Genomic DNA, 25688 nt, shown 5'->3' with positions numbered 1-25688 from the left:
GAACTCTTAATACTCAACAATAAGGAAATTAACAAAATGATTAAAAACTAGAACAAAGACCTTAACAGGAACCTCACTGAAGAAGACATGCAGATGACAGGCATATAAAATGATATTCCACATCATACGCATTTCCATGGTGAAGAAAATGCAAATTAAAACAAAAATGAGATACCACATCTATTGGAATGGTCAAAATCCAGAACACTGACAATACCAAATGCTAGCAAAGATATGGCGCAAGAGGAACTCTCCTTTGTTGCTGGTGAGAATGCAAAATAGTGCAGCCATTTTGGAAGACAATTTGGCTGCTTCTTACATGACTAAACATATTCTTACCACACAATCCAGCAGTAACACTTCTTGGTATTTACCTAAATGAGTTGAAAACTCTTGTCCACACAGAAATCTGCACAAGGATGTTAATAGCAGTATTATCAATAACTGCCAAAACTTAAAAGCAATGAAGATGTCTTTCAGTAGGTGAATGAATGCATACACTGTACATCCAGATAATAAAATATTATTCAGCACTAAAAAGAAATGAGCTTTCAAGCCATAAAAAAAACATGAGGGAGCCAGGTGTGGTGGCTCACGCCTGTAATCCCAGCACTTTGGGAGGCCGAGGTGGGCGAATCACGTGGTCAGGAGACTGAGACCAACCTGGCCAACATGGTGAAACCCCGTCTCTACTAAAAATACAAAAATTAGCTGGGCATTGTGGCGCATGCCTGTAATCCTGGCTACTCGGGAGGCTGAGGCAGGAGAATTGCTTGAACCAGGGAGTTGGAGGTTGCAGTGAGCCAAGATCATGCCACTACACTCCAGTCTAGTGACAGAGCGAGATATATTACTAAGTGAAAAAGGCCAATCTGAAAAGGCTACATACTGTATGCTTACAACTACATGACATTCTAGAAAATGCAAAACTAAAAAGATCAGTGGTTTCCAGGGGTAGGAGAGTGGAGAAATGAACAGGTGGAGCACAGAAAATTTTCAGGGCAGTGAAAATATTCTACATAAGAATATAATGGTGTATATATGTCATTTTAAATTGGTCCAAACCTATAGAATGTACAACACCAAGAGTAAACTCTAATGTAAACAATAAAGTTTAGGTGATAATGATGTGTTGACATATATTCATCAATTGTAACAAATGTACTACTCTAGTGGGGGATGTTGATAATGGGAGAAGCTATGTATGTGTAGGAGCAGGGAGATTATGAGATATCTCTTTACTTTCCTCTCAATTTTGGTATAAACTTAACACTGCTATTAAAAAATAAAGACTTTTTTAAAAAAATGAATCAATGCAGTCCATCACATTAATAGGCTAAAGAAGAAAAGTCACATGATCATATCAACTGATGCAGAAAAAGCATTTTACAAAAAAAGGTCTCAGAAAACTTCCTTGACTTAATAGAAAACATCTATAAAAACAAAACAAAACAGATACTTAACATAAACAAAATACTTAACAAAAGTCTGAATGCCTTCTCCCTAAGACTGGAGAAAAGGCAAGAGATGTTGCTCTCCCCATTCTTATTCAATATAGTGCTCAAAATTCTAGCCAATGTAATAAAGCAAGAAAAGAAAATGGAAAGGGATATGAAGAGAAAAGAAGAAATAAAACTGCCCCATTGGCAAATGACATTATTGTATACATAGAAAATCCCAAAGAATCTTCAAAAAAACCATCTTAGAGCTAATAAGAGTTTAACAAATTCACAGTATACAAAGTAAACATACAAAAATTAATTATGTGTTTACATACTAGCAATAAGCACATGAATACTAAAATTAAAACTATAAGGACTTAGAAAATGAGACATTTAGGTGTAAATCTAACAGAACACATATAGAGCTAGGATGTTGAAAGCTACACAACACTAATGGAAAAAAATCAAAGAAGATCTAAATAAATCAAGACACATACCATGTTCATGGATCGCAAGACTTGACATAGCAAAGACATCGATTCTTCCCAAACTAATATATAGATTTAATACAATTCCTATTAAAATCCTACCAAGATTTTGTAGACAAAATTATTATAAAATTTGTATGGAAGGAGAGAGAAACTAGAATTACTAAAATAATTTTGAAAAAGTGGACTAAAATGGGAGGAATCAGTCTACCTGATTTCAAGACTAATTATATAGCTACAGTTATGAAGACTGTGTGCTATTGATGGAACAGAACCTAAAACTCAGAAATAGACTCACAAAAATACATCCAGCTAATTTTTTACAAAAGTGCAAAAGCAACTTAATGAAAGAAAAACAGACTTTTAACAAATGGTGCTGGAACAATCAGACATCCATAGGCAAATAACAAAGCAAGAAAGGAAGGAAGAGAGAAAAGAATGGAGGAGGGGAGGGAGGAGAACCTCTAAGTCTCATACCTCATATAAAAATTAACTCAAAATAGATTACAGACTTAAATATAAAATATAAATATGAGGTGATGGCAGCAGGAGAGAAATGGGTATAGTTATAAAATGATAACATGAGGGATTCTTGTGATGGAAAAGTGTGTCATCTTGACATCAATGTTAAAATCCTGGCTGTGATACTGTACAGTTATGTTGCAAGATGTTGCCATCAGAGGAAACTGGGTAGAGGATATATACCAATACCTCTTTGAATTAGTTCTTACAACTGTTATGAATCTACAACTATTTCAAAACAAAAAGTTTAGCATAAAAATACTAAGAAACATCTCTCAAAAGTTCAATCCATATTTGAGTTTAAAACAAGAAAGGAAATCTCAATGCACCCAAAGAGAAAGGCAAACTTAAGGACAGAGAGTACATGGAAGTTAAAGCTGGATGGCCCTTGAGAGATCCATGACCAGCTATTCAGATTAAGAATTAGAATTTAATTTCCCAGCAGGGGCTGGAACGAGAGTTTTTGATAGAGCCAAGAACTGTATTTGCTTTAATAAAGCCTGAGCTAAGAAATGTTATGAACAGGAATTAAATAACGTGCTGTAAACAGAAATTAAAATTATTAGTTTAACGATCCAGGTACACAGTCCAGAGGGTAAGGGCTTGGCAGAATTAGAATGCCTCATGAAAAATCAGAACCCCAATCCTGTATTATGCATGAGGGTAGATATTTTGCACTATCCTTCCAGTGCAGACATCTAAACTAAAATACTAACAACAAATTCACTTGGAACCAATCCTGTAGTGCCCCTGGCAACAGCAAAACCAAAATGACCCCCACTGTGATACTCACTCCTGAGGATAAATTCAGAGTCTAGCTGATTAAAGAACACAGTTCCTCCATCAAAAAGCTGAGAATGGAACAAATCAACTAAACTGTCAAAATAAACAAATTCCACAATGCCAACGTTGTGAAAGTGTTGACGGGGGAAGGGTAGTGAAAATGGTGGAGATGACAGAGAAGAGCTGCTGAGCTGAGACATGGGCTGACTCCGTCTGGGAGCAGCCTCAAAGAGGACAAGGGCTGGAGCCATGCTAGAGTACATTAAATGGAGGAAGGAGGTTGTCCCACAACTTCCCATAGGTAGCTTTTCTAGGGTCCTCAGTATGAAATCATCTTGAGTCTGCTCCAGAGGAGACTAAATGAGCCTCAAATCGTAGACAACTCCAAAAGAACACAGTCTCCAACATCTCATTCAGATGACCACATCTGAAACAAAGAAAGCCAGGTTTGCACCTCAGGAATGACAAGCAGATGCCCTGGTTCACATGAAAGTGTTTCCTTCCTAAGAAGGACTTCCCAAATGCTACTTCTGCCCCTAGAAGTGGAGAAGAGCTTACAGCCAGCAGATCCTAGGTCTGCCATCCTGTGAATTTGAATGTAGGGCCATACTTGGGTGAGAGAACAACTACACTGGATGTCACACCCTAGACACATGATCGGAAGTCAGACACAAGTCCAACCACTATTCTTTTGGCTGGGACCACTCTAGGTGGATACTGGCAAATTTGGCACACAAGCAAATGAACTTGAATCCAGTCAAGTAGTGCACACATAGAAAGGAAAGAAACTCATTTGACTTTGGGTTTTGTAACCATCCATTTTTTTTGTTTTTTCTTTTTGTAACCATCCATTAAACATCCAATTACGTGTAAAAGATTCCAAAATAATCCTCCAAGTAGAAGGTTTCTTTTCTTTTTTTTTTTTTTTTGAGACGGAGTCTCGCTCTGTCGCCCAGGCTGGAGTGCAGTGGCCGGATCTCAGCTCACTGCAAGCTCCGCCTCCCGGGTTTACGCCATTCTCCTGCCTCAGCCTCCCGAGTAGCTGGGACTACAGGCGCCTGCCACCTCGCCCGGCTAATTTTTTGTATTTTTTTTTAGTAGAGACGGGGTTTCACCGTGTTAGCCAGGATGGTCTCGATCTCCTGACCTCGTGATCCGCCCGTCTCGGCCTCCCAAAGTGCTGGGATTACAGGCTTGAGCCACCGCGCCCGGCCTCTAGAAGGTTTCTTCTGGGAAAATCGTTCACTGATCTGGATGTGAAAGTTTCCCATCATCTTAACTAACATTTTGTGCTTCTGAACTTCATATGAATCTGAAATTTGAATCTGAAAATGCCTACATGGTAGTACTACTGCTCCTTGGGGACATTTGAAATTGAAAGGGTCCTAGTATTCCATTCCCAAGTCTGGGAAAATGCTAAACAACATGCAATTTCCTTTAGAAAGCACAAGATGAAAGTGGGGAGCAATTTACAGCAGTGGTTTCACCCCTGGTTGCTCATTATCATCACCTGGGGAGATCTGGTACTTCAGAGTAATATTGGCCAATACCACCCGTTAACGCCCACTTATGCTAATCCAGTGGTTGGCAACATTGACTACACTTTAGAGTCTCCTGAGGAGCTTTAAAAAATGCTGATGCCTGGACTCTTCCCTCAGACCAATGAAATCAAAACATCTAGGCTGTGGGGTTGGGGCATGGGTCCATTTTTAAAGCTAGACAGCTAGTCTTAATGTTGAGCCAGGGTTAAGAATGACTACTCTAGTTCAGGGCTTCTCAAACTTCAGTGGGCATCAGAATCTCCTGGAGAGCTAATTAAAACAAAGGTTTCAGACAGGCAAATCTGTAGAGATCAAATATAGATTAGCGGTTCCCTAGGACTGGAGGAATGGGGGAATGGGTAAGTGACTGCTGAGGGATATAGGTTTCTTTGTGGGCTAACGAAAATATGCTAAAATTTATGGTGATGGTTGCACAACTCTGAATACATTTAAAGCCACTGAGCTGTAAACTTTAAGTGGGTTAACTGTATGTATGTGAATTATATCTCAATAAAGCAGCTAAACACACACAGAGAGATTTTTGTCCATTCCCCAGAGATTCTAACACACTAGGTCTGAAGTGAAGCCCATGGGTTCGTCTTTGTAATGAGCTCCCATTCAATGTGATGTTGATTCTGCAGGTCCACAGACCATACTGCTCCATCCCATGGAAGCATGCTGATGTTTAATGAGCATGATAATGTTCATCATCAGGGGCTCTTTCTTCAGTTCTGGCCATAGAGGATTGGGTGCCATGATGCTTCCAGGGTTGTCTCACGGGAATGAGAGCCAGGATTGCAAAGGGGAGATGTGATATGAGTCTAGAGCAAGCCTAGAGGATGACAGCCATGGAACTGGGAAATGTTCTGCAGCCCAACAAAGCTCCTGATGAGGCCCAGAGAGAAGAGGAAAAGAAAAATAGAAAACCATTAACCATTCTTGATTTTGTGCTATGATCTAATTAGGGGGAAATGATAAATACCTAATATGAAAATCCAAATTTACAGAAAGAGGCAAAGCAAGACTTTCCATTTATTCTATAAAGCGATTCATCCCCAGAGGTCCTCTGGAAAACTTAAACCTCTGGATAATGTTTTACTGAATTTTCTCACAGTATTCTGGCAAAGTCAAACTCTAGAAATACAAGATAAATGCAGCCCTAAATTACAAAGTACAGAAATTCTTAGCAAAATGGTAGTAACAATGGGAGGATTTGGAACAAGTGCCTTTTGCAGGAATGCCAGTGCCACTAGAAGTTTTGCTTAGCAAACCAACCCTGGCACAGGGGCCAAAGCCGAAAACATGGACTCCTCCAAAACCACCTTCAGGACTCTGGGATTCCTTCCCCTGCAGTCACTCACTCCCTAAACACACACCTCAAAAAATCTCAACAGAATTCCTGAGCATTGTTTGCCCTGCAGTTGCTGGTGGGCTGTTACTATTGGCTGCATTTTGAGATACAGCATATAACGGTAGAAAGATCGAACCCAAGGTAACTTGCACAGTGAATTTATTCAATATCTCCAAGCTGCCTCATCTGCTAAAACGAGGCAAAGAGGACAATGAACATAAATCACATAGTAAACCACATACTCCAGTGCTTGGTATATTCAAATAATATAACAGCAGCAGCCAATATTCATCGAGCGTTTATTGTTTATTAAACACTCCACAATACTCTATTAAGTGTTGGCAAACTTTTTCTGAAAGATCAGACAGCAAATATTGTGCAGTTCCTCAGCCATACAGTAACTACCCCAACTACTCAGCTCTGTTGTTGCCGTTCAAAAACAGCCATAGACAATCTGTAAACACACAGCATATCTGCCTTTCAATAAAACTTTATTTATAAAAACAAGAGGCAGGCCAGATTTGGCCTATGGTTCATAGTTTGCCAAACCTTGCTCCATGAGGTAGATACTACTATTATCTCCATTTTACAGATGAGAAAAAAGAGGCACAAAGGGACCAATTGACTGCCTGAGGTTCCCTCATGAAGTCTGATTATGAAGCACACAGAGTCAAATATTACATCACAGCAGCTGCTATCACCATCATTATTCATAACATTCTCACTCAGTTCAAATTTAAGTTCTGTTCGTTCAAAATATGCTGTTCAGCCAGTCAGTCAACAATACCTTCAGAGCTGCCTCAGAGGCTGAAGACCAAACTCAAATCCTCCCTCTTCTTCCCCCTCCAACCCCGCCCTGATGTTCCTGGTTGGAGTTCTGTCTGCCTCCTCTGAACCCTCAGTGCCCTTACTCTTTGTACCTCTCAATTCAATCTCTTTTATTTATTAAACACGTTCTCGCCAACCCCTTTGGAGGCCAGGATCATCACCTGACAGGGGCTCAACTCTCCTATGTCAGTGCATCTGTGAACTTGTTGGTAGTAGGTCTACTGGCTGAGACTCTAGGGGCTGGAGCAGAGGAAGGAGATGCCAGAGCTTGCACTCACCAGTCCATAGCAGGCACTGAGGGCTGCCATCCCAACTCTGGTGCCCTGCTGTAGAACCGTGCCACTGAGATGGCAGAGCGGGGCGGAGGAAGCCATCATCTTAACTCGGGAGAGGTTCCCATATCTCTTCTCCATGATGTAGCTATTGGAAAGAAATCCTCGATTGACCGTCAAGTTAAAAAACAGGTCCTTCTCCTCGTGAGAAATTCTGTAGTACACCCAGTCCTCTGAGCCATCCAAATCTCTCCTCCTCCTGCTGCTCGTGATGGGATAGTGCAAGCCATATGACAAAAAATGCCCACTGGCGTCTACTCGGACTGGACCCACCACGTGGTATTCTGGCAGGCCCTTGATAAAATGCTCTGAAAGAAAAAGAGAAATGAAAGAACAGTGAGAGAGACTGGTAGTAAGGCAAAGCCACTTTTGTTTGGAACTTGGATGCTAGCTTTCTTCTTTTTTCTTTTTTTTTTTGAAATGAAGTTTCACTCTTGTTGCCTAGGCTGGAGTGCAATGGCATGATCCGGGCTCACTGCAACCTTCTCCTCATGGGTTCAAGCGATTTTCCTGCCTCAGCCTCCCGAGTAGCTGGAATTATAAGCATGTGCCACAATGCCTGGCTAATTTTGTATCTTTTTTAGTAGAGACGGGGTTTCTCCATGTTGGTCAGGCTGCTCTCGAACTCCTGACCTCGGGTGATCCACCTGCCTCGCCCTTCCAAAGTGCTGGGATTACAGGTGTGAGCCACCATACCCGGCTGCTAGCTTTTTAATTATACAATCCCACTGTTGAATTGAAGTTTAGAGATCCTTTCCATCATACAAATACTGTTAACATTAAATTCCCAGAACAATTTAAATTTACCTGGTGCCTCCTCCTCAGTGACATGATATCAGGTGTTTTACCAGAGACAAATTAAGATGGGAATTAATCCGTGATGGGCACTGTTAGAAAAGGGGCAAGGTCTACATGAGGAACAGGAATCTTTCAAGTCTAGAGTTCAGTAAGACAAATTACAGGGCTTCACTGTGGATTATAAGGTGCTTCAATACATCAAGAACTTCCTGTTAAAGTCAGATTAGAGGGAAAAAAACAAAATCATGGCGAACTCATCATATGCACGCTGATCACACCAATTACAGCATAAGAGTGTTCCATAATGTAGCAAAGAGTGCACAAAAGAAGCTGGGTTTTAAAAAAATGTTTACCAAATGCATATGATAAGGGGATCTATCAGGATCCGAGGCATTGGCTCAAAACATAAAAACTGCCACTTTAAAAATGCAAGACTGGAACACTTGCTCCTTCCCCACACGAGAACACATAGACATTGTGACCTACTCAAATTTGCCTCCCTACCACTACCTCCTTATTTTGATGTTTGAGAATAACAAATGATCTACCTAGCAGAGAATTTATCATCACTCTGGATTATAGACTTCTTTTTTTTGTTTGGTTTTGTTTTGCTTTGTATTGTTTTCTGAGATGGAGTTTTGCACTTGTTGCCCAGGCTGGAGTGCAATGGCATGATCTCGGCTCACCGCAACCTCCGCCTCCCAGGTTTAGGCAATTCTCCTACCTCAGCCTCCTAAGTAGCCGGGATTACAGGTATGCACCACCACACCCGGCTAATTTTGTATTTTTCATAGAGACGGGGCCATGTTGACCAGGCTGGTCTTGAACTCCTGACCTCAGGTGATCCACCCACCTCGGCCTCCCAAAACCATTAACCATTTAGTAAGATAAACTAATATGTTGCTAAAAAAAAAAAAAAAAAATTTTCCTTGTCACTTCTCAGTTGTAGTTTTGCACTTTGTAACTTGCTTTACTTTGCTCATATAACTTCTCCAACTAGAATGTATTTTGCATTCTATCAAAATCCTGTTTAAGCATTCAAGTCTCAACTCAAATCCTTCCTCTTTATTCTCCTAGTGTCCCTGGCTAAACTTCTCTCACCTTTCCCTGAACCCTCATGCCCTTACTTTCTGACCTCCCTCCCAGAATGACTTTATTTTATATTGCCTTTTATTATACAATTTATCCCCCAAACTGCCAGAATCTTACACATCACAGGTGCTCAGTTCTTATGTGTTGATGTATCAGTAAACACTATCGTAGCTGGTTAATTAAAATAACTGGACTTGATGGGCTACAATTAAAAAAGAGCTTTTTTTTTTTTTTTTTTTTTTTTCTTCCAGGCAACTACCTCCAAACCCTTTGTGGAATCATTCTTGTCTGCCTTGGATTAAATATGGGGCAGAACACAGAGTTTTTACTATCAGGCACTAGCAAATGGTCTCCATTTTTAGGCATAAAAAGCCCGGCCCCATTATTTCCGACTGCAGCAGCTAGGCACAAGAGACCACACGGCAATGTGGGCAAATCTTCACAGCAATGCTCCATGAAAAACAAGAAATAGGGGCGGAGCAAGATGGCCGAATAGGAACAGCTCCAGTCTCCAACTCCCAGCGCGAGTAACACAGAAGACCGGTGATTTCTGCATTTTCAACTGAGGTACTGGGGTCATCTCTCTAGGGAGTGCCGGACTATCGGTGCTGGTCAGCTGCTGCAGCCTGACCAGCGTGAGCTGAAGCAGGGCGAGGCATCGCCTCACCTGGAAGCGCAAGGGGGAAGGAAATCCGTTTTCCTAGCCAGGGGAACTGAGACACATAACACCTGGAAAATCGCGTAACTCCCACCCCAATACTGCGCTTTAAGGAAACAGGCACACCAGGAGAATATATCCCACACCTGGCCGGGAGGGTCCCACGCCCACGGAGCCTCCCTCACTGCTAACACAGCCGTCTGCGGCGATCTATCCGCAAGGCAGCAGCGAGGCTGGGGGAGGGGCGCCCGCCATTGCTGAGGCTTAAGTAGGTAAACAAAGCCCCTGGGAAGCTCGAACTGGGTGGAGCTCACAGCAGCTCAAGGAAACCTGCCTGTCTCTGTAGACTCCACCTCTGGGGACAGCCCACAGCTGAGGTCCAATAGGGAAAGCAGCAGGGGCGGTGCAGAGGCGAACGACTCTGTCTGACAGCTTTGGGGAGAGCCGTGGATCTCCCAACGCGGAGGTTGAGATCCGAGAACGGACAGACTGCCTGCTCAGGTGGGTCCCTGACCCCTGAGTAGCCTAGCTGGGAGACATCCCCCACTAGGGGCAGTCTGACACCCCACACCTCAAAGGGTGGAGTCATCCCTGAGAGGAAACTTCCAAAGGAAGAATCAGACAGGTACACTCGCTGCTCAGCAATATTCTATCCTTGGCAACCTCTGCTGCTGATACCCAGGCAAACAGGGTCTGGAGTGGACCTCAAGCAATCTCCAACAGACCAACAGACAGTCCTTCTGACTGTCAGACGGAAAACTATCAAACAGGAAGGACACCTATACCAAAACCCCATCAGTACGTCACCATCATCAAAGACCAGAGACAGATAAAACCACAAAGATGGGGAAAAAGCAGGGCAGAAAAGCTGGAAATTCAAAAAATAAGAGCGCATCTCCCCCTGCAAAGGAGCGCAGCCCATGGCCAGCAACGGATCAAAGCTGGTCAGAGAATGACTTTGACGAGATGAGAGAAGAAGGCTTCAGTCCATCAAACTTCTCAGAGCTAAAGGAGGAATTACGTACCCAGCGCAAAGAAACTAAAAATCTTGAAAAAAAAGTGGAAGAATTGACAGCTAGACTAATGAATGCAGAGAAGATCATAAACGAAATGACAGAGATGAAAACCATGACACGAGAAATACGTGACAAATGCACAAGCTTCAGTAACCGACTCGATCAACTGGAAGAAAGAGTATCAGCGATTGAGGATCAAATGAATGAAATGAAGCGAGAAGAGAAAACCAAAGAAAAAAGAAGAAAAAGAAATGAACAAAGCCTGCAAGAAGTATGGGATTATGTAAAAAGACCAAATCTACGTCTGATTGGGGTGCCTGAAAGTGAGGGGGAAAATGGAACCAAGTTGGAAAACACTCTTCAGGATATCATCCAGGAGAACTTCCCCAACCTAGTAGGGCAGGCCAACATTCAAATTCAGGAAATACAGAGAACGCCACAAAGATACTCCTCCAGAAGAGCAACTCCAAGACACATAATTGCCAGATTCACCAAAGTTGAAATGAAGGAAAAAATCTTAAGGGCAGCCAGAGAGAAAGGTCGGGTTACCCACAAAGGGAAGCCCATCAGACTAACAGCAGATCTCTTGGCAGAAACTCTACAAGCCAGAAGAGAGTGGGGGCCAATATTCAACGTTCTTAAAGAAAAGAATTTTCAACCCAGAATTTCATATCCAGCCAAACTAAGTTTCATCAGTGAAGGAGAAATAAAATCCTTTACAGATAAGCAAATGCTTAGAGATTTTGTCACCACCAGGCCTGCCTTACAAGAGACCCTGAAGGAAGCCCTAACATGGAAAGGAACAACCGTACCAGCCATTGCAAAAACATGCCAAAATGTAAAGACCATCGAGGCTAGGAAGAAACTGCATCAACTAATGAGCAAAATAACCAGTTAATATCATAATGACAGGATCAAGTTCACACATAACAATATTAACCTTAAATGTAAATGGACTAAATGCTCCAATTAAAAGACACAGACTGGCAAACTGGATAAAGAGTCAAGACCCATCAGTCTGCTGTATTCAGGAGACCCATCTCACATGCAGAGACATACATAGGCTCAAAATAAAGGGATGGAGAAGATCTACCAAGCAAATGGAGAACAAAAAAAAGCAGGGGTTGCAATCCTAGTCTCTGATAAAACAGACTTTAAACCATCAAAGATCAAAAGAGACAAAGAAGGCCATTACATAATGGTAAAGGGATCAATTCAACAGGAAGAGCTAACTCTCCTAAATATATATGCACCCAAAACAGGAGCACCCAGATTCATAAAGCAAGTCCTTAGAGACTTACAAAGAGATTTAGGCTCCGATACAATAATAATGGGAGACTTCAACACTCCACTGTCAACATTAGACAGATCAACGAGACAGAAAGTTAACAAGGATATCCAGGAATTGAACTCATCTCTGCACCAAGCGGACCTAATAGACATCTATAGAACTCTCCACCCCAAATCAACAGAATATACATTCTTCTCAGCACCACATCGCACTTATTCCAAAATTGACCACATAATTGGAAGTAAAGCACTCCTCAGCAAATGTACAAGAACAGAAATTATAACAAACTGTCTCTCAGACCACAGTGCAATCAAACTAGAACTCAGGACTAAGAAACTCAATCAAAACCGCTCAACTACATGGAAACTGAATAACCTGCTCCTGAATGACTACTGGGTACATAACGAAATGAAAGCAGAAATAAAGATGTTCTTTGAAACCAATGAGAACAAAGATACAACATACCAGAATCTCTGGGACACATTTAAAGCAGTGTGTAGAGGGAAATTTATAGCACTAAATGCCCACAAGAGAAAGCAGGAGAGATCTAAAATTGACACTTTAACATCACAATTAAAAGAACTAGAGAGGCAAGAGCAAACACATTCAAAAGCTAGCAGAAGGCAAGAAATAACTAAGATCAGAGCAGAACTGAAGGAGATAGAGTCACAAAAAACCCTCCAAAAAATCAATGAATCCAGGAGTTGGTTTTTTGAAAAGATCAACAAAATTGACAGACCGCTAGCAAGACTAATAAAGAAGAAAAGAGAGAGGAATCAAATAGACGCAATAAAAAATGATAAAGGGGATATCACCACCGACCCCACAGAAATACAAACAACCATCAGAGAATACTATAAATGCCTCTACGCAAATCGACTAGAAAATCTAGAAGAAATGGATAATTTCCTGGACACTTACACTCTCCCAAGACTGAACCAGGAAGAAGTTGAATCCCTGAATAGACCAATAACAGGCTCTGAAATTGAGGCAACAATTAATAGCCTACCCACCAAAAAAAGTCCAGGACCAGATGGATTCACAGCTGAATTCTACCAGAGGTACAAGGAGGAGCTGGTACCATTCCTTCTGAAACTATTCCAATCAATAGAAAAAGAGGGAATCCTCCCTAACTCATTTTATGAGGCCAACATCATCCTGATACCAAAGCCTGGCAGAGACACAACAAAAAAAGAGAATTTTAGACCAATATCCCTGATGAACATCGATGCAAAAATTCTCAATAAAATACTGGCAAACCGAATTCAGCAGCACATCAAAAAGCTTATCCACCATGATCAAGTGGGCTTCATCCCTGGGATGCAAGGCTGGTTCAACATTCGCAAATCAATAAACGTAATCCAGCATATAAACAGAACCAAAGACAAGAACCACATGATTATCTCAATAGATGCAGAAAAGGCTTTTGACAAAATTCAACAGCGCTTCATGCTAAAAACGCTCAATAAATTCGGTATTGATGGAACGTACCTCAAAATAATAAGAGCTATTTACGACAAACCCACAGCTAATATCATACTGAATGGGCAAAAACTGGAAAAATTCCCTTTGAAAACTGGCACAAGACAGGGATGCCCTCTCTCACCACTCCTATTCAACATAGTGTTGGAAGTTCTGGCTAGGGCAATCAGGCAAGAGAAAGAAATCAAGGGTATCCAGTTAGGAAAAGAAGTCAAATTGTCCCTGTTTGCAGATGACATGATTGTATATTTAGAAAAACCCATCGTCTCAGCCCAAAATCTCCTTAAGCTGATAAGCAACTTCAGCAAAGTCTCAGGATACAAAATTAATGTGCAAAAATCACAAGCATTCTTATACACCAGTAACAGACAAGCAGAGAGCCAAGTCAGGAATGAACTTCCATTCACAATTGCTTCAAAGAGAATCAAATACCTAGGAATCCAGCTTACAAGGGATGTAAAGGACCTCTTCAAGGAGAACTACAAACCACTGCTCAGTGAAATCAAAGAGGACACAAACAAATGGAAGAACATACCATGCTCATGGATAGGAAGAATCAATATCGTGAAAATGGCCATACTGCCCAAGGTGATTTATAGATTCAATGCCATCCCCATCAAGCTACCAATGAGTTTCTTCACAGAATTGGAAAAAACTGCTTTAAAGTTCATATGGAACCAAAAAGAGCCCGCATTGCCAAGACAATCCTAGGTCAAAAGGACAAAGCTGGAGGCGTCACGCTACCTGACTTCAAACTATACTACAAGGCTACAGTAACCAACACAGCATGGTACTGGTACCACAACAGAGAAATAGACCAGTGGAACAGAACAGAGTCCTCAGAAATAATACCACACATCTACAGCCATCTGATCTTTGACAAACCTGACAAAAACAAGAAATGGGGAAAGGATTCCCTATTTAATAAATGGTGCTGGGAAAATTGGCTAGCCACAAGTAGAAAGCTGAAACTGGATCCTTTCCTTACCCCTTATACGAAAATTAATTCAAGATGGATTAGAGACTTAAATGTTAGACCTAATACCATAAAAACCCTAGAAGAAAATCTAGGTAGTACCATTCAGGACATAGGCATGGGCAAGGACTTCATGTCTAAAACACCAAAAGCAACGGCAGCAAAAGCCAAAATTGACAAATGGGATCTCATTAAACTAAAGAGCTTTTGCACAGCAAAAGAAACTACCATCAGAGTGAACAGGCAACCTACAGAATGGGAGAAAATTTTTGCAACCTACTCATCTGACAAAGGGCTAATATCCAGAATCTACAAAGAACTCAAACAAATATACAAGAAAAAAACAAACAACCCCATCAAAAAGTGGGGAAAGGATATGAACAGACATTTCTCAAAAGAAGACATCCATACAGCCAACAGACACATGAAAAAATGCTCGTCATCACTCGCCATCAGAGAAATGCAAATCAAAACCACAATGAGATACCATCTCACACCAGTTAGAATGGCAATCATTAAGAAGTCAGGAAACAATAGATGTTGGAGAGGATGTGGAGAAATAGGAACACTTTTACACTGTTGGTGGGATTGTAAACTAGTTCAACCATTATGGAAAACAGTATGGCGATTCCTCAAGGATCTAGAACTAGATGTACCATATGACCCAGCCATCCCACTACTGGGTATATACCCAAAGGATTATAAATTACTCTACTACAAAGACACATGCACACGTATGTTTATTGCGGCACTATTCACAATAGCAAAGACTTGGAATCAACCCAAATGTCCATCTGTGACAGACTGGATTAAGAAAATGTGGCACATATACACCATGGAATACTATGCAGCCATCAAAAAGGATGAGTTTGCGTCCTTTGTAGGGACATGGATGCAGCTGGAAACCATCATTCTTAGCAAACTATCACAAGAAGAGAAAACCAAACACCGCATGTTCTCACTCATAGGTGGGAACTGAACAATGAGATCACTTGGACTTGGGAAGGGGAACATCACACACTGGGGCCTATCATGGGGAGGGGGGAGGAGGGAGGGATTGCATTGGGGAGTTATACATGATATAAACATTATGCACATGTACCCTAGAACTTAAAGTATAATAAAAAATAAAAAAAGAAAAAAAAAAAAGAAAAAAAAAAAAAGAAAAAAAAAAAAGAATGAAAGAGAGATCAAGACATTCTAGATAAAATAAAACTAAAGGTATTTGTCGCCAGCAGACTTATTCTAAAAGAATGGATAAAAGGAAGCTCTTCAAACAGAAAGAAAATTTTAAAAGGACTCTTGGTATATCAGGAAGAAGCAACGACAAAAAGAATACAAATGTAGGTAAATACCATAGACCTTCTTTCTGCGTTTTCTAAATATGCCTTATATTGAAGCAAAAATTATAACACTGACATGGTTCTCAGTATATGTAGAAGAAATATTTAACACAATTACATGTGGAAAGGTAAAAGGACTTAAAATGAGGTAGGGTTTCTTCACCTCACTCAAATTGGTAAATGTCAACACCAGTAGACTGTGATAGGATATATATATAAAATGTAATATTGAGGAAAAAAGGGATGAGTGACTCTATTAGTCTGTTTTTATGCTGCTAATAAAGACATACCTAAGACTGGGGAAAAAAAAAAAAAAAAAAAACAAGAAATAAAACAAGCTAACGCAGAGCTATTTACATTCATGGAAAATACACACACATGAAAACAATAATACAAAGTTTTCCAGAACACAATAGAACAAGAAATACATACGGAACCCATTAAAATGGTTTTCCATGGGGAAGAATTGGAGTAGGGAGTGGGAACAGAAATGCACAAATATATATATGAAAAAAGCTTTTTCGCAAATTCATGATACTAGTGTGCCATGAACTGAAGTGTATAACTGACTCAGTCCTCTCTCCTGTCCACTCGCTCCCTAAGAAATGTCTGCTCCAATCTAGTATTGGAGGACCTTCCAAGTCTAGACCTACCAAAGAGAGAAACTGTGGGTGGGTGAGGCGGATGCAGTCAGCTCTTATAGTATTTCCCTCTGGCTGCTCTTCTCCTCTGCTACTCACAGTGATGCTTCTGGCTCCTCCAGGGCTCAAACAGGGAAAGGAGTTAGGGGCAGAAAATATCTTATTCAGCTGGGTATATAGCAACAGTATCATCTAGCAATGGTACCCTGTATGTAGCCAGTGTCCACAGGCTGACTGGCGCCTTCTATTAAGAGAAGCTCTGTGGCCACTGGGAAACCTCTGCTCCCTTCAGGTCCCTCAGTGTGGATAATTCCTCCTCCGACTGGCCACCCACTGCCTCCCTATCTTCTACCCCTTTACTGAAACCACATCACCCCTGCAGGGCATCCTCTTTGGCATCTTTTCAAGATGATCCACATCTTGTTGCCTTTCATGAGGTCCAAATCTGGCTCACAAGAAGCAACCATGATCCCTGCCATCCCCTTCACCCCCACCCCACGTCATGAAAATCAGGCCACTCCTGGCCGTGCTCTTGGTCAGCTCTGTCACCAAATGTCATTCCAGGCAGTCTTTTGCCTATCAGTATTTTAAGGCTAAAATGCTAGTGGCCATGCTCCCCAAGCCCATAGCAAACCCTCAAGATCTCTAGCTGTCCCTTCACTTGCCTTGAGTTGGGGCACAGTAGGGGGAATGAATGCCCTAGCATTCTCATCTCTCCTGAAGGAATTCCCTCTCTGAAATCTCTCCACTGGCCTTTAAGCCTCTCCTCACGCGCATACTAGGAGAGTGAAGGAATTAGAATCACACCATCCCCCTGCAAGTCCCACACACGGTCTGAAATTTCTCTTTAAGTATGTGTAGAAAATTAATCTTTTTTTTTCTTCTCAGACTTAAGGTCTGGGCAGGAACTGAGACAAAAGAAGGAGTCCCATTTGAATACCCTGTTACACATTCAAGTCTCTGCATCTCTATCAAAACAGAAAATAAGCATCTTTTCTATTTTTTCAAAAAGCCAGATTGACTGATTTAAGGGGAGCACGAATGAAAAGCAACCACATTTTAAAAAATGAATTCTGAACAAAATGTTATACTCTTCCAAGTCAAATGAGCTATAACCTATTTTAAACTCTGAAAAGAATTGAAAATATCTTACTTGCTATACTTAGAAAACAACTATAATAAAATTTAGGTTGTCATGAAACAGAAACCAACAAGTGTGATTCTAAATCAATCTTACATTATTAAAAATTACTCTAAATTTTTATGTAAGTTGATATATCAAAATAATTGTGACAATTTTACAGAAATATGGAAACAATAGGATATAATAAAGGGGCAATAAATGTATAATTGCATCTCTACTATAATTGCAACTGTGAGACATATTAATATATATGCATATGAATAAAGCGTTTGAAATAATGGGTAAGAGTGAACATTTTTATGATGATGAGATTTGGGGTGTGGTTTTCCTTTCAAAATTTGTAGTTCCTGTGTTGCTTTTCCCAGTTAAAAATAAATAGGTGAGAAGGATTGAATGGGGGAGTGCTATGCTGGCTTATGAGAGAACCATATAGAATATCCAGTAGGCAAGATAAGTGAGGCATGCTTGTGCCCCATGACACAAGGCTGTCTGACACTGGTCACTCCCGATGCCCTGCTGATGGTACCCATTACAGCTGGCTACATCCTGAGGGAAGAATTCACCTTGGAAGATGCATCCCTTGACTGAGACTGCTGGAGATGGGGACGGGGCAGCTAGAGTAGAGCTCGAGGTCTTCTCAGGCAATAGGAAAGCAAAATATGTTTGGAGCGACAGATCCACAGGAGTGTTAGCAGGAGACAAGGGTGTGAGAAAAAGCAGGCCAGGGTAGAGGCAGGCTTAAATGGCAGGCTTGGTATTCTGCCATCAAGGCCATCCAGCAGAGAGAAGCAATAATCCCAGATCTGAGTTAGAAGAACTGCAATGGGAAGAGTGTGGCGGAAGCAAACTTAATCTCAGAGTTATCTCAATTTATCCAGAAAACAACATTTTTTCTCATAAATTTTCTGACTTAAAATATTCTTTATAGAAACTGCCTCTGAAGATACATCTCACAAATTTAAATATGATTTTTGAAAGTATAAAATGAAAGACGAAAGTTTGCCTATGCCCTAGCACCTATTGCCCAATAAATAAAAGAGCAAACACATTTATAAATTTTGACCCAGTTGCTTTTGATCTAATGACTTTTTAAGAGAGCCAATCTACATTGGCTATAGAATAATACGATAATAATTACAGTGTTTCATAAGTGCTTGCTGTGAGCCAGGTACCATAAGTCTTTCCTCATTCAATACTCACAACAACCCTGTGATAGAGATTCAGTTGTTATCCCCATTTCACAATTAAGGAAACTGCGTGTAGGAAGTCACTATGCCACATTATATAACATTCCTTGGATTGAAACGCTGTGCCTCCTATTTCAAAACCATGCTCTAACCACCACACTTCATTAGTAAATAAAGAAAAGCAGCTGCTCTTGGCAGAGAGCGTAGCAGGGTTAGAGGTAATAACACTGCTCCTAGGGACGGTGATCTGACCAGACAAGAAGCGCTTCACTTCTTTACGCCTCCATTTTCTTAGCAATCAATGGACATAGTAATTGCCTCTTTGTCGGGCAAAGCGATAGGGGATAAGATCGGTTTTCCCTCCTGATCTGATTACATAGGAGGCAGCTAAACCATGGCAGCCCATAGGTGTGGATGGAAATCAGGGGTCACTTACAAAGTGTGGTTTGTGTTGGTGACCCAAGCTCAGCTACCTCAACTATACAATGGGCATAATAATAGCATCTACCTCCTAGGCTGGGAGTGAGGCTCCAATGCATTAATATATTTAAAAGACTTAAAATTGTGCTTGACAAATAACATTCATTAGTTAAACACTAGCATTGTTGGTTTTAAAGGTAGAAACTTGGCTACCAGGGATCACTGTGGACATAGACATGAATAACCTCCAAGCAGAGATAGGAGAGAAGCCCACACTCACCTTAGCCTCCTCTCCATAGGCTAAGATTAGTTTTGCAGATTTGTTAGCTATAACCTTGGCCAATGAAAGCAGAACTCAGAGGAGATATGATAGCAATGGAGAAATAGGTGTCAAGAAATAATAATAGCTCCTAATTTTTATCATTTCTATGGTCAAGTACTACATTAAGAGTATGCCAGCTTGGTCTTATCTAATCCTCACAATTCTGTGGGTAAGCATTATTAACTGTATCCCTCATCTGGGGCTCTACTTCCATCTCTGTAAAGTGACAACAATGAGGGATGAGGATTTGTTCCTGGGCAATCTGATCTCAGAGCACACACTCCTAAGCTCTGCCCTCACTGCGTGCATCACCAAGGTCTGTTACCCAGCACAGATGTCAAGGCGGGTTATCAATAAGGTGTGGGGTTGGGAGGGCCAGAGGCTGAGATACACGAAAATTACATCACAATCTATACAAGGGTGTGTCGAAATACATTATAAGCTCCTAATACTTTCATTTGCCTTGTTTAAAATTATATTGGAAGCCTCAGTCCACAAGTTTCAATGGTACTTCATGAGAAGCTCTTGAGTAAAGGCTGTTGGCACAAGCACTTTTTAAAATACGAAACAAGGCATCTTTTACCCTCAGCTTAGAAAGAACAGAGGTAAGAGTATTTACTAGATTTGTATAGTTTAGGCTAAATCTATAGATTTTTTTTTTTTTTTTTCAGGCAGAGTCCTGCTCTGTTGCCCAGGCTGGCATGATCTCGGCAGCCCACTACAACCTCTGCCTCCAGGGTTAAAGAGATTTTCCTGCCTCAGTCTCCCAAGTAGTTGGGACTACAGGCGTGCACCACCACACCTGGCCGATTTTTGTATTTTTAGTAGAGACAGGGTTTCACTGTGTTGACCAGGCTGGTCTCGAACTCCTGACCTCAGGTGATGCACCCGCCTTGGCCTCCCAAAGTGCTGGGATTACAGGCATGAGCTACCGCGTCCGGCCTATCCTTTTTTCTTTTTAATGGAACGCTTCACAGATTTGCATGTCATCCTTGAGCAGTGGCCACACTAATCTCTGTATCGGTACAATGTTAGTATATGTGCTTCCAAAGCGAGCATTATCTGTACTTATTCTTTATATTTATTTCTATCTTAGAAAGAATTGAATTTCTAAGATCCCTTTCTAAAAAAAGATTATGAAATTTCTATAGTAGAGGTTTTTTTCATAATTATCTTCCATGGAAGATAACTGTAACCTTGCAACGCTATTTTTAGTATAGAAATTTACACATGTTGGAATGTTGTGAAGAACTGTGTTGATCTCCTCAAAATTGTAAAGTATGCCACAGAAGGTTGGATTTGCTCATCAACTCTATGATAACTAATGTGCTAACTATATAGATTATTATAATCAACGCAATATATCAAATCTGTGAACTCTCTTTATACATTAAGAAAACAGCTGAAATCCTTTCCTCCTTACAGAATTTTTAAAAAATAGAATACATAAATAATTAAAACTCTTATCTGAAAACACTGCAACATTCCCTCTGTTTCTTGCACAAGCCTAAAGCTCATCTCTAATGTGGAATAAAGTGCCTGTCCTGTTGATTTCACAGAAATGTCAGGAGCAAAAGAGGTCATGGAACAGACTGGCGCTTTGTAAACAGCATAGGGATAAACAACCCAAAGGGGATATGATTGGCTGTAGAAGAGAAGCAGTATGTTGTGTGCGAGATTAATATTTCCTGTTGTTCTGATACTTGGTTGTGAACCAAGAAATCCTGTGTAAGTCACAGCACATTCCTATATCACAACTGAGCAATGTGGAAAAAATACTGGGCAATTAGTCAAATAGCCTGTTTCTATGTTTCTAGTCCCAGAAAGGACTGGATTTATCTCCATACTCCTTCCAACGACTAAAATCCTGATTTAGCCCAACTCTGAGAACTAGAAGGAACCTAAAAAGTTATGTAGTGTCTGAATCTAGAACTCAGTCTCCAACCATGGAACCCTGTGCAATTCCCTTTACCCTCCTCGTGAAGGGGCATTTATTAGGTGCTCAATCGTATATGCTGACTAACTGATGCCCTAGACCTCCCATTCCTTATCCATAAAAGTAAAAAGGGGGCCAGGCATGGTGGCTCATTCCTGTAATTGTAGCATTTTGGGGAGGCTAAAGTGGGAGGATTGCTTAAGGCCAGGAGTTCAAGATCAGTCTGTATAACAAAATAAATTAAATATTTCAAAAATAAGAATGGGTGAGATGATCTCTGAAGTAATTTGTAAGTTTAAACATTCAGGATTTGAGTGCATTCAAAAATGCTATCAAAGTGGAAATAGAAGTCTAAGGAAATTGGTTATTTGTGAGGATGTAGGTAGGTCATTTGGAGGGAAAACCCAGGCCATCCTAATCCCAGATAGCCTTAGAATTTCATTCTCTATTGGTTTGCCCTCATCCATCCCTTCCTCCTTCTTTCTGACTCTCCTTCTTAATTCTAAGTATAAGTCTGCTTGGAAATTTCTCCTCTGAGATATGAACGGAAACTTCTCAGAAGAAGACATTTATGCAGCCAACAGACACATGAAAAATGCTCATCATCACTAGCCATCAGAGAAATGCAAATCAAAACCACAATGAGATACCATCTCACACCAGTTAGAAAGGTGATCATTAAAAAGTCAGGAAACAACAGGTGCTGGAGAGGATGTGGAGAAATAGGAACACTTTTACACTGTTGGTGGGACTGTAAACTAGTTCAACCATTGTGGAAGACAGTGTGGCGATTCCTCAAGGATCTAGAACTAGAAATACCATTTGACCCAGCCATCCCATTACTGGGTATATACCCAAAGGATTATAAATCATGCTGCTATAAAGAAACATGCACACATATGTTTACTGTGGCACTATTCACAATAGCAAAGACTTGGAACCAACCCAAACGTCCATCAGTGACAGACTGGATTAAGAAAATGTGGCACATATACACCATGGAATACTATGCAGCCATAAAAAGGATGAGTTCATGTCCTTTGGAGGGACATGGATGAAGCTGGAAACCACCATTCTCAGCAAACTATTGCAAGAACAGAAAACCAAACACAACATGTTCTCACTCATAGGTGGGAACTGAATAATGAGAACACTTGGATACAGGAAGGGGAACATCACACACTGGGGCCTGTCGTGGGGTAGGAGGAGGGGAGAGGGATAGCATTAGGAGATATATCTAATGTAAATGACGAGTTAATGGGTGCAGCACACCAACATGGCACATGTATACATATGTAACAAACCTGCACGTTGTGCACATGTACCCTAGAACTTAAGTATAATAAAAAAGAAAAAAAAAAAGAAATTTCTCCTTTGCACCAAATGTGGATTATTTGTAAATCCACTAGGAAATTGATAGTGGTTGGTGAAATTATTGGCTGGGTGCAGTAGCTCACACCTGTAACCCCAGCACTTTAAGCGGCCAAGGTGGGCAGATCACCTGAGGTCAGGAGTTGGAGACAGCCTGGCCAACATGGTGAAACCTTGTCTGTACTAAAAATACAAAAATTAGCCGGGCATGGTGACACACATCTGTAATCCCAGCTACTCAGGAGACTGAGACAGAAGAATCACTTGAACCCAGGAGGCAGAGGCTTCAGTGAGCTGAGATCGTACCACCACACTCCAGCCTGAGAAAGAAAGCGAGACCCGGTCTCAAAAAAAAAAACTGAAATTATTTTTAAACCTAAATAAATATAGATCACCAATAAGCTTGGAGCACGTTATAGGTTTTTTTGAACAGTGGATACTCTCAGCACATAGCTCTAGATAGAGGTGACTAGGGAAAATAATCATATCTCACTTTTCAGAGAGCAAAAACATGGCCCATGGCCCAGTGGTGTCTGCTTCACACCAAGCTGAATTCCCTTACAATGAACATGTGGAGCAAGCAGAGCTGAAAACCAACCCAGGAGAATGTGTGTCTTTGAACGAAATCATCTCCAAATGCCCTGGGAAGTGCTTGCAGGCTTTGTTTGTGCTGCCCCAGAAGGGAGACCTTTCACAAAGGAACTGTTTTTCAAAGAACAACAAGGCCTGCTATTTTAAACTTGGGGGTGGGAGATTGTATCTGGACCGTTTACACAAGTGAGTGCTGGCTGACTGACATCTAACCCCAGTGTTTGCTGGCTCCAGCTTTCCAAGTAAAGCAAAGAGAGGGACTTGCTTCTGACACGTCTTGAAGCCACAGCAGATGAGTTGTCCAGCAATATTTGATTTTTACCACATGGGCAGAAAACCCTGCTTAGAAATCCTAAACAAGGACAGGCTGGTGATGTTTATCAACCAAGTGACCTTGGGAATTAAAGGGATGTCAGAAAACTATGCAGGACACTTCCCAAAGCTTCAGCACAGTCAGCAAACACAGGACTTAGTGCATGCTAACCCAGTGCTCTGTGTGCATGTGCATGCGTGTGTGTGCATATGCGCGTGTGTGTGTGCGTGTATCCTTATTATTGCTACAGAACAGTGCTGCATGATTCTAAGAGTCAGACTACCTGGGCTCAAAACCCTGCTCTACATTAGCTGGCCTCATAAGCTCTCCAAGATGCAGCATCCTCATCTGTACAGCAGGGACAGCAACACTGGTACCTGCACCCTGGAAGGCTATTGCCAGTGGTGGGATGGGATGACACAGAGTGCCACATGGGCCATTGCTGCTGCTAGGACTGTCTACCCCCAGAGGTACAATGAACCCCCCACCAAACACGAAGGTGCCTCTGACCCTTCCAAGTCCAATAAACTGCTGAGTGTTAGGCTTAAAAAAATAACAACAACAACAAATTGTCCATCAGAACGCTTCCAGTGCTTTCTACAATAACATGAGTTCAGATATTCAGAAAGAGAAGCTGCCAGCTGTGGTCAGTGAGACAGGACAGGAAAAAGTGCGCCCTTACGGAGGTATAGTTCCCCCAAAAGGACTATTCTTTTAAAAACACAATCCTAAATCTTTCCAGGAAACCAAAACACAGCCAAGCCTGCTCAGCAGGGGGGAAGAATCACATTTCCCCTTTCCTGACCAGAAGTTTAAAACTAACTAGAAACACTGCAATGACTGCCAGTAGCCAGTTGGCACTTAAAAAAATGATAATTTTCCATGTTTAGAGTCTGAAAAACAGGGGATCAAAACAGTACAGCATTTAAAGAGGAGACAAAAGACAAAAAGTTACCAGCTACCTCTTGGGTCTTTCAAAGACCGCAGTGTCCTCCCTGTAAAAGAGAGAGCAAGGTACTCACCTTTCTGTAAGAATGAACGACTCATCACCTTAAGCACTGAATTCTGAGAAAGCCTAGGTTCCTGAGCTCCCAGCCCAGATTTCCTTACAACACAGCCAAATGGCTTTGCAGAGTTCAGTTCTGCCGGGTGGGGGAAGGGAAAAAGGAGCAACAAAGTTCCTGCATGTCTTACCACCACTGTTTTAAAAAGAAATAAAGAAGAGTCACTAACCTTGCCTCCTGTCCGGGAAGCGAACCGGGCCTGGCGGAGGCTGTCTCCCATAGCAAAGCGCCCCAAAGTTAAGGAGCTGGGCCACCACAGAAAGGTTTGCAAGCCAGCTCCTCTGGGCACATGGCATGATTCAGTTGTTGGGGAGAAGAAAAGTAAGAAAAGTTTTAGCCCTCAGCTCCAGAAATCAAGTGCTCGCCTGTGGCCCAGCAGGAAGATGCAGGGGTGCATGGTCCAGGCTCGAGAAGGCAGCGACTGCAAAGCTGCCCGCGATCTCCCTGTGCTTTTTTAAGCAGAAAGGGGCTAGACACCTTTTTCCCCTCCCTCCTCCTGAAAGGGGAGTGATCCAGCTGACAGTGTCCGCTTTCGGTGGAGTGTGGAATGGGCCGGAGCGGGAGGGCGCAGTCCACCCCGGTCCCCACCCCTCCGCCTCCCGCATGCCCCGCGGCCTCGCAGCCCACTTGGTGCATCTTCCTCCGGGACTCCCACCCCCGCGCTCCTCCGGCCCCGCCCCGAGCGCCGGGCCCAGCTGGCCGAGCCGGCCAAATAGGGGAGACCCGGGAGAGCCGCCCTGGGCGGCACTTGGGAAG

The 25688-nt window shown here is 41.7% G+C and overlaps 1 protein-coding gene and 1 non-coding gene across 2 annotated transcripts in view; both read right to left on the bottom strand.

Moving 5' to 3' along the window:
- ADAMTS12 (ADAM metallopeptidase with thrombospondin type 1 motif 12) overlaps nt 1-25557 on the bottom strand; it is a 411005-nt gene extending 385448 nt beyond the window's left edge. The window contains exons 1-2 of the mRNA XM_033179311.1: nt 25102-25557; nt 7234-7595 (exon numbers count right to left, since the gene is read on the bottom strand). Of these exons, the coding sequence (XP_033035202.1) occupies nt 7234-7595; nt 25102-25228 (489 nt within the window). The 5' untranslated portion in view covers nt 25229-25557. The remainder of the gene's footprint in view (nt 1-7233; nt 7596-25101) is intronic.
- Nucleotides 20613-20716, bottom strand: LOC117066211. Its single transcript, XR_004430197.1, has one exon. It is a non-coding gene; the product is annotated as a U6 spliceosomal RNA (small nuclear RNA).
- Nucleotides 25558-25688: the final 131 nt, after the last annotated feature.

This window comes from Trachypithecus francoisi, unplaced genomic scaffold (genome assembly GCF_009764315.1).
Source record: "Trachypithecus francoisi isolate TF-2019V2 unplaced genomic scaffold, Tfra_2.0 Lachesis_group2, whole genome shotgun sequence".
NCBI lineage: Eukaryota > Metazoa > Chordata > Mammalia > Primates > Cercopithecidae > Trachypithecus > Trachypithecus francoisi.
The sequence above is the reverse complement of the archived record's forward strand: the minus strand, read 5'-3'. Positions and strand labels throughout refer to the sequence as shown.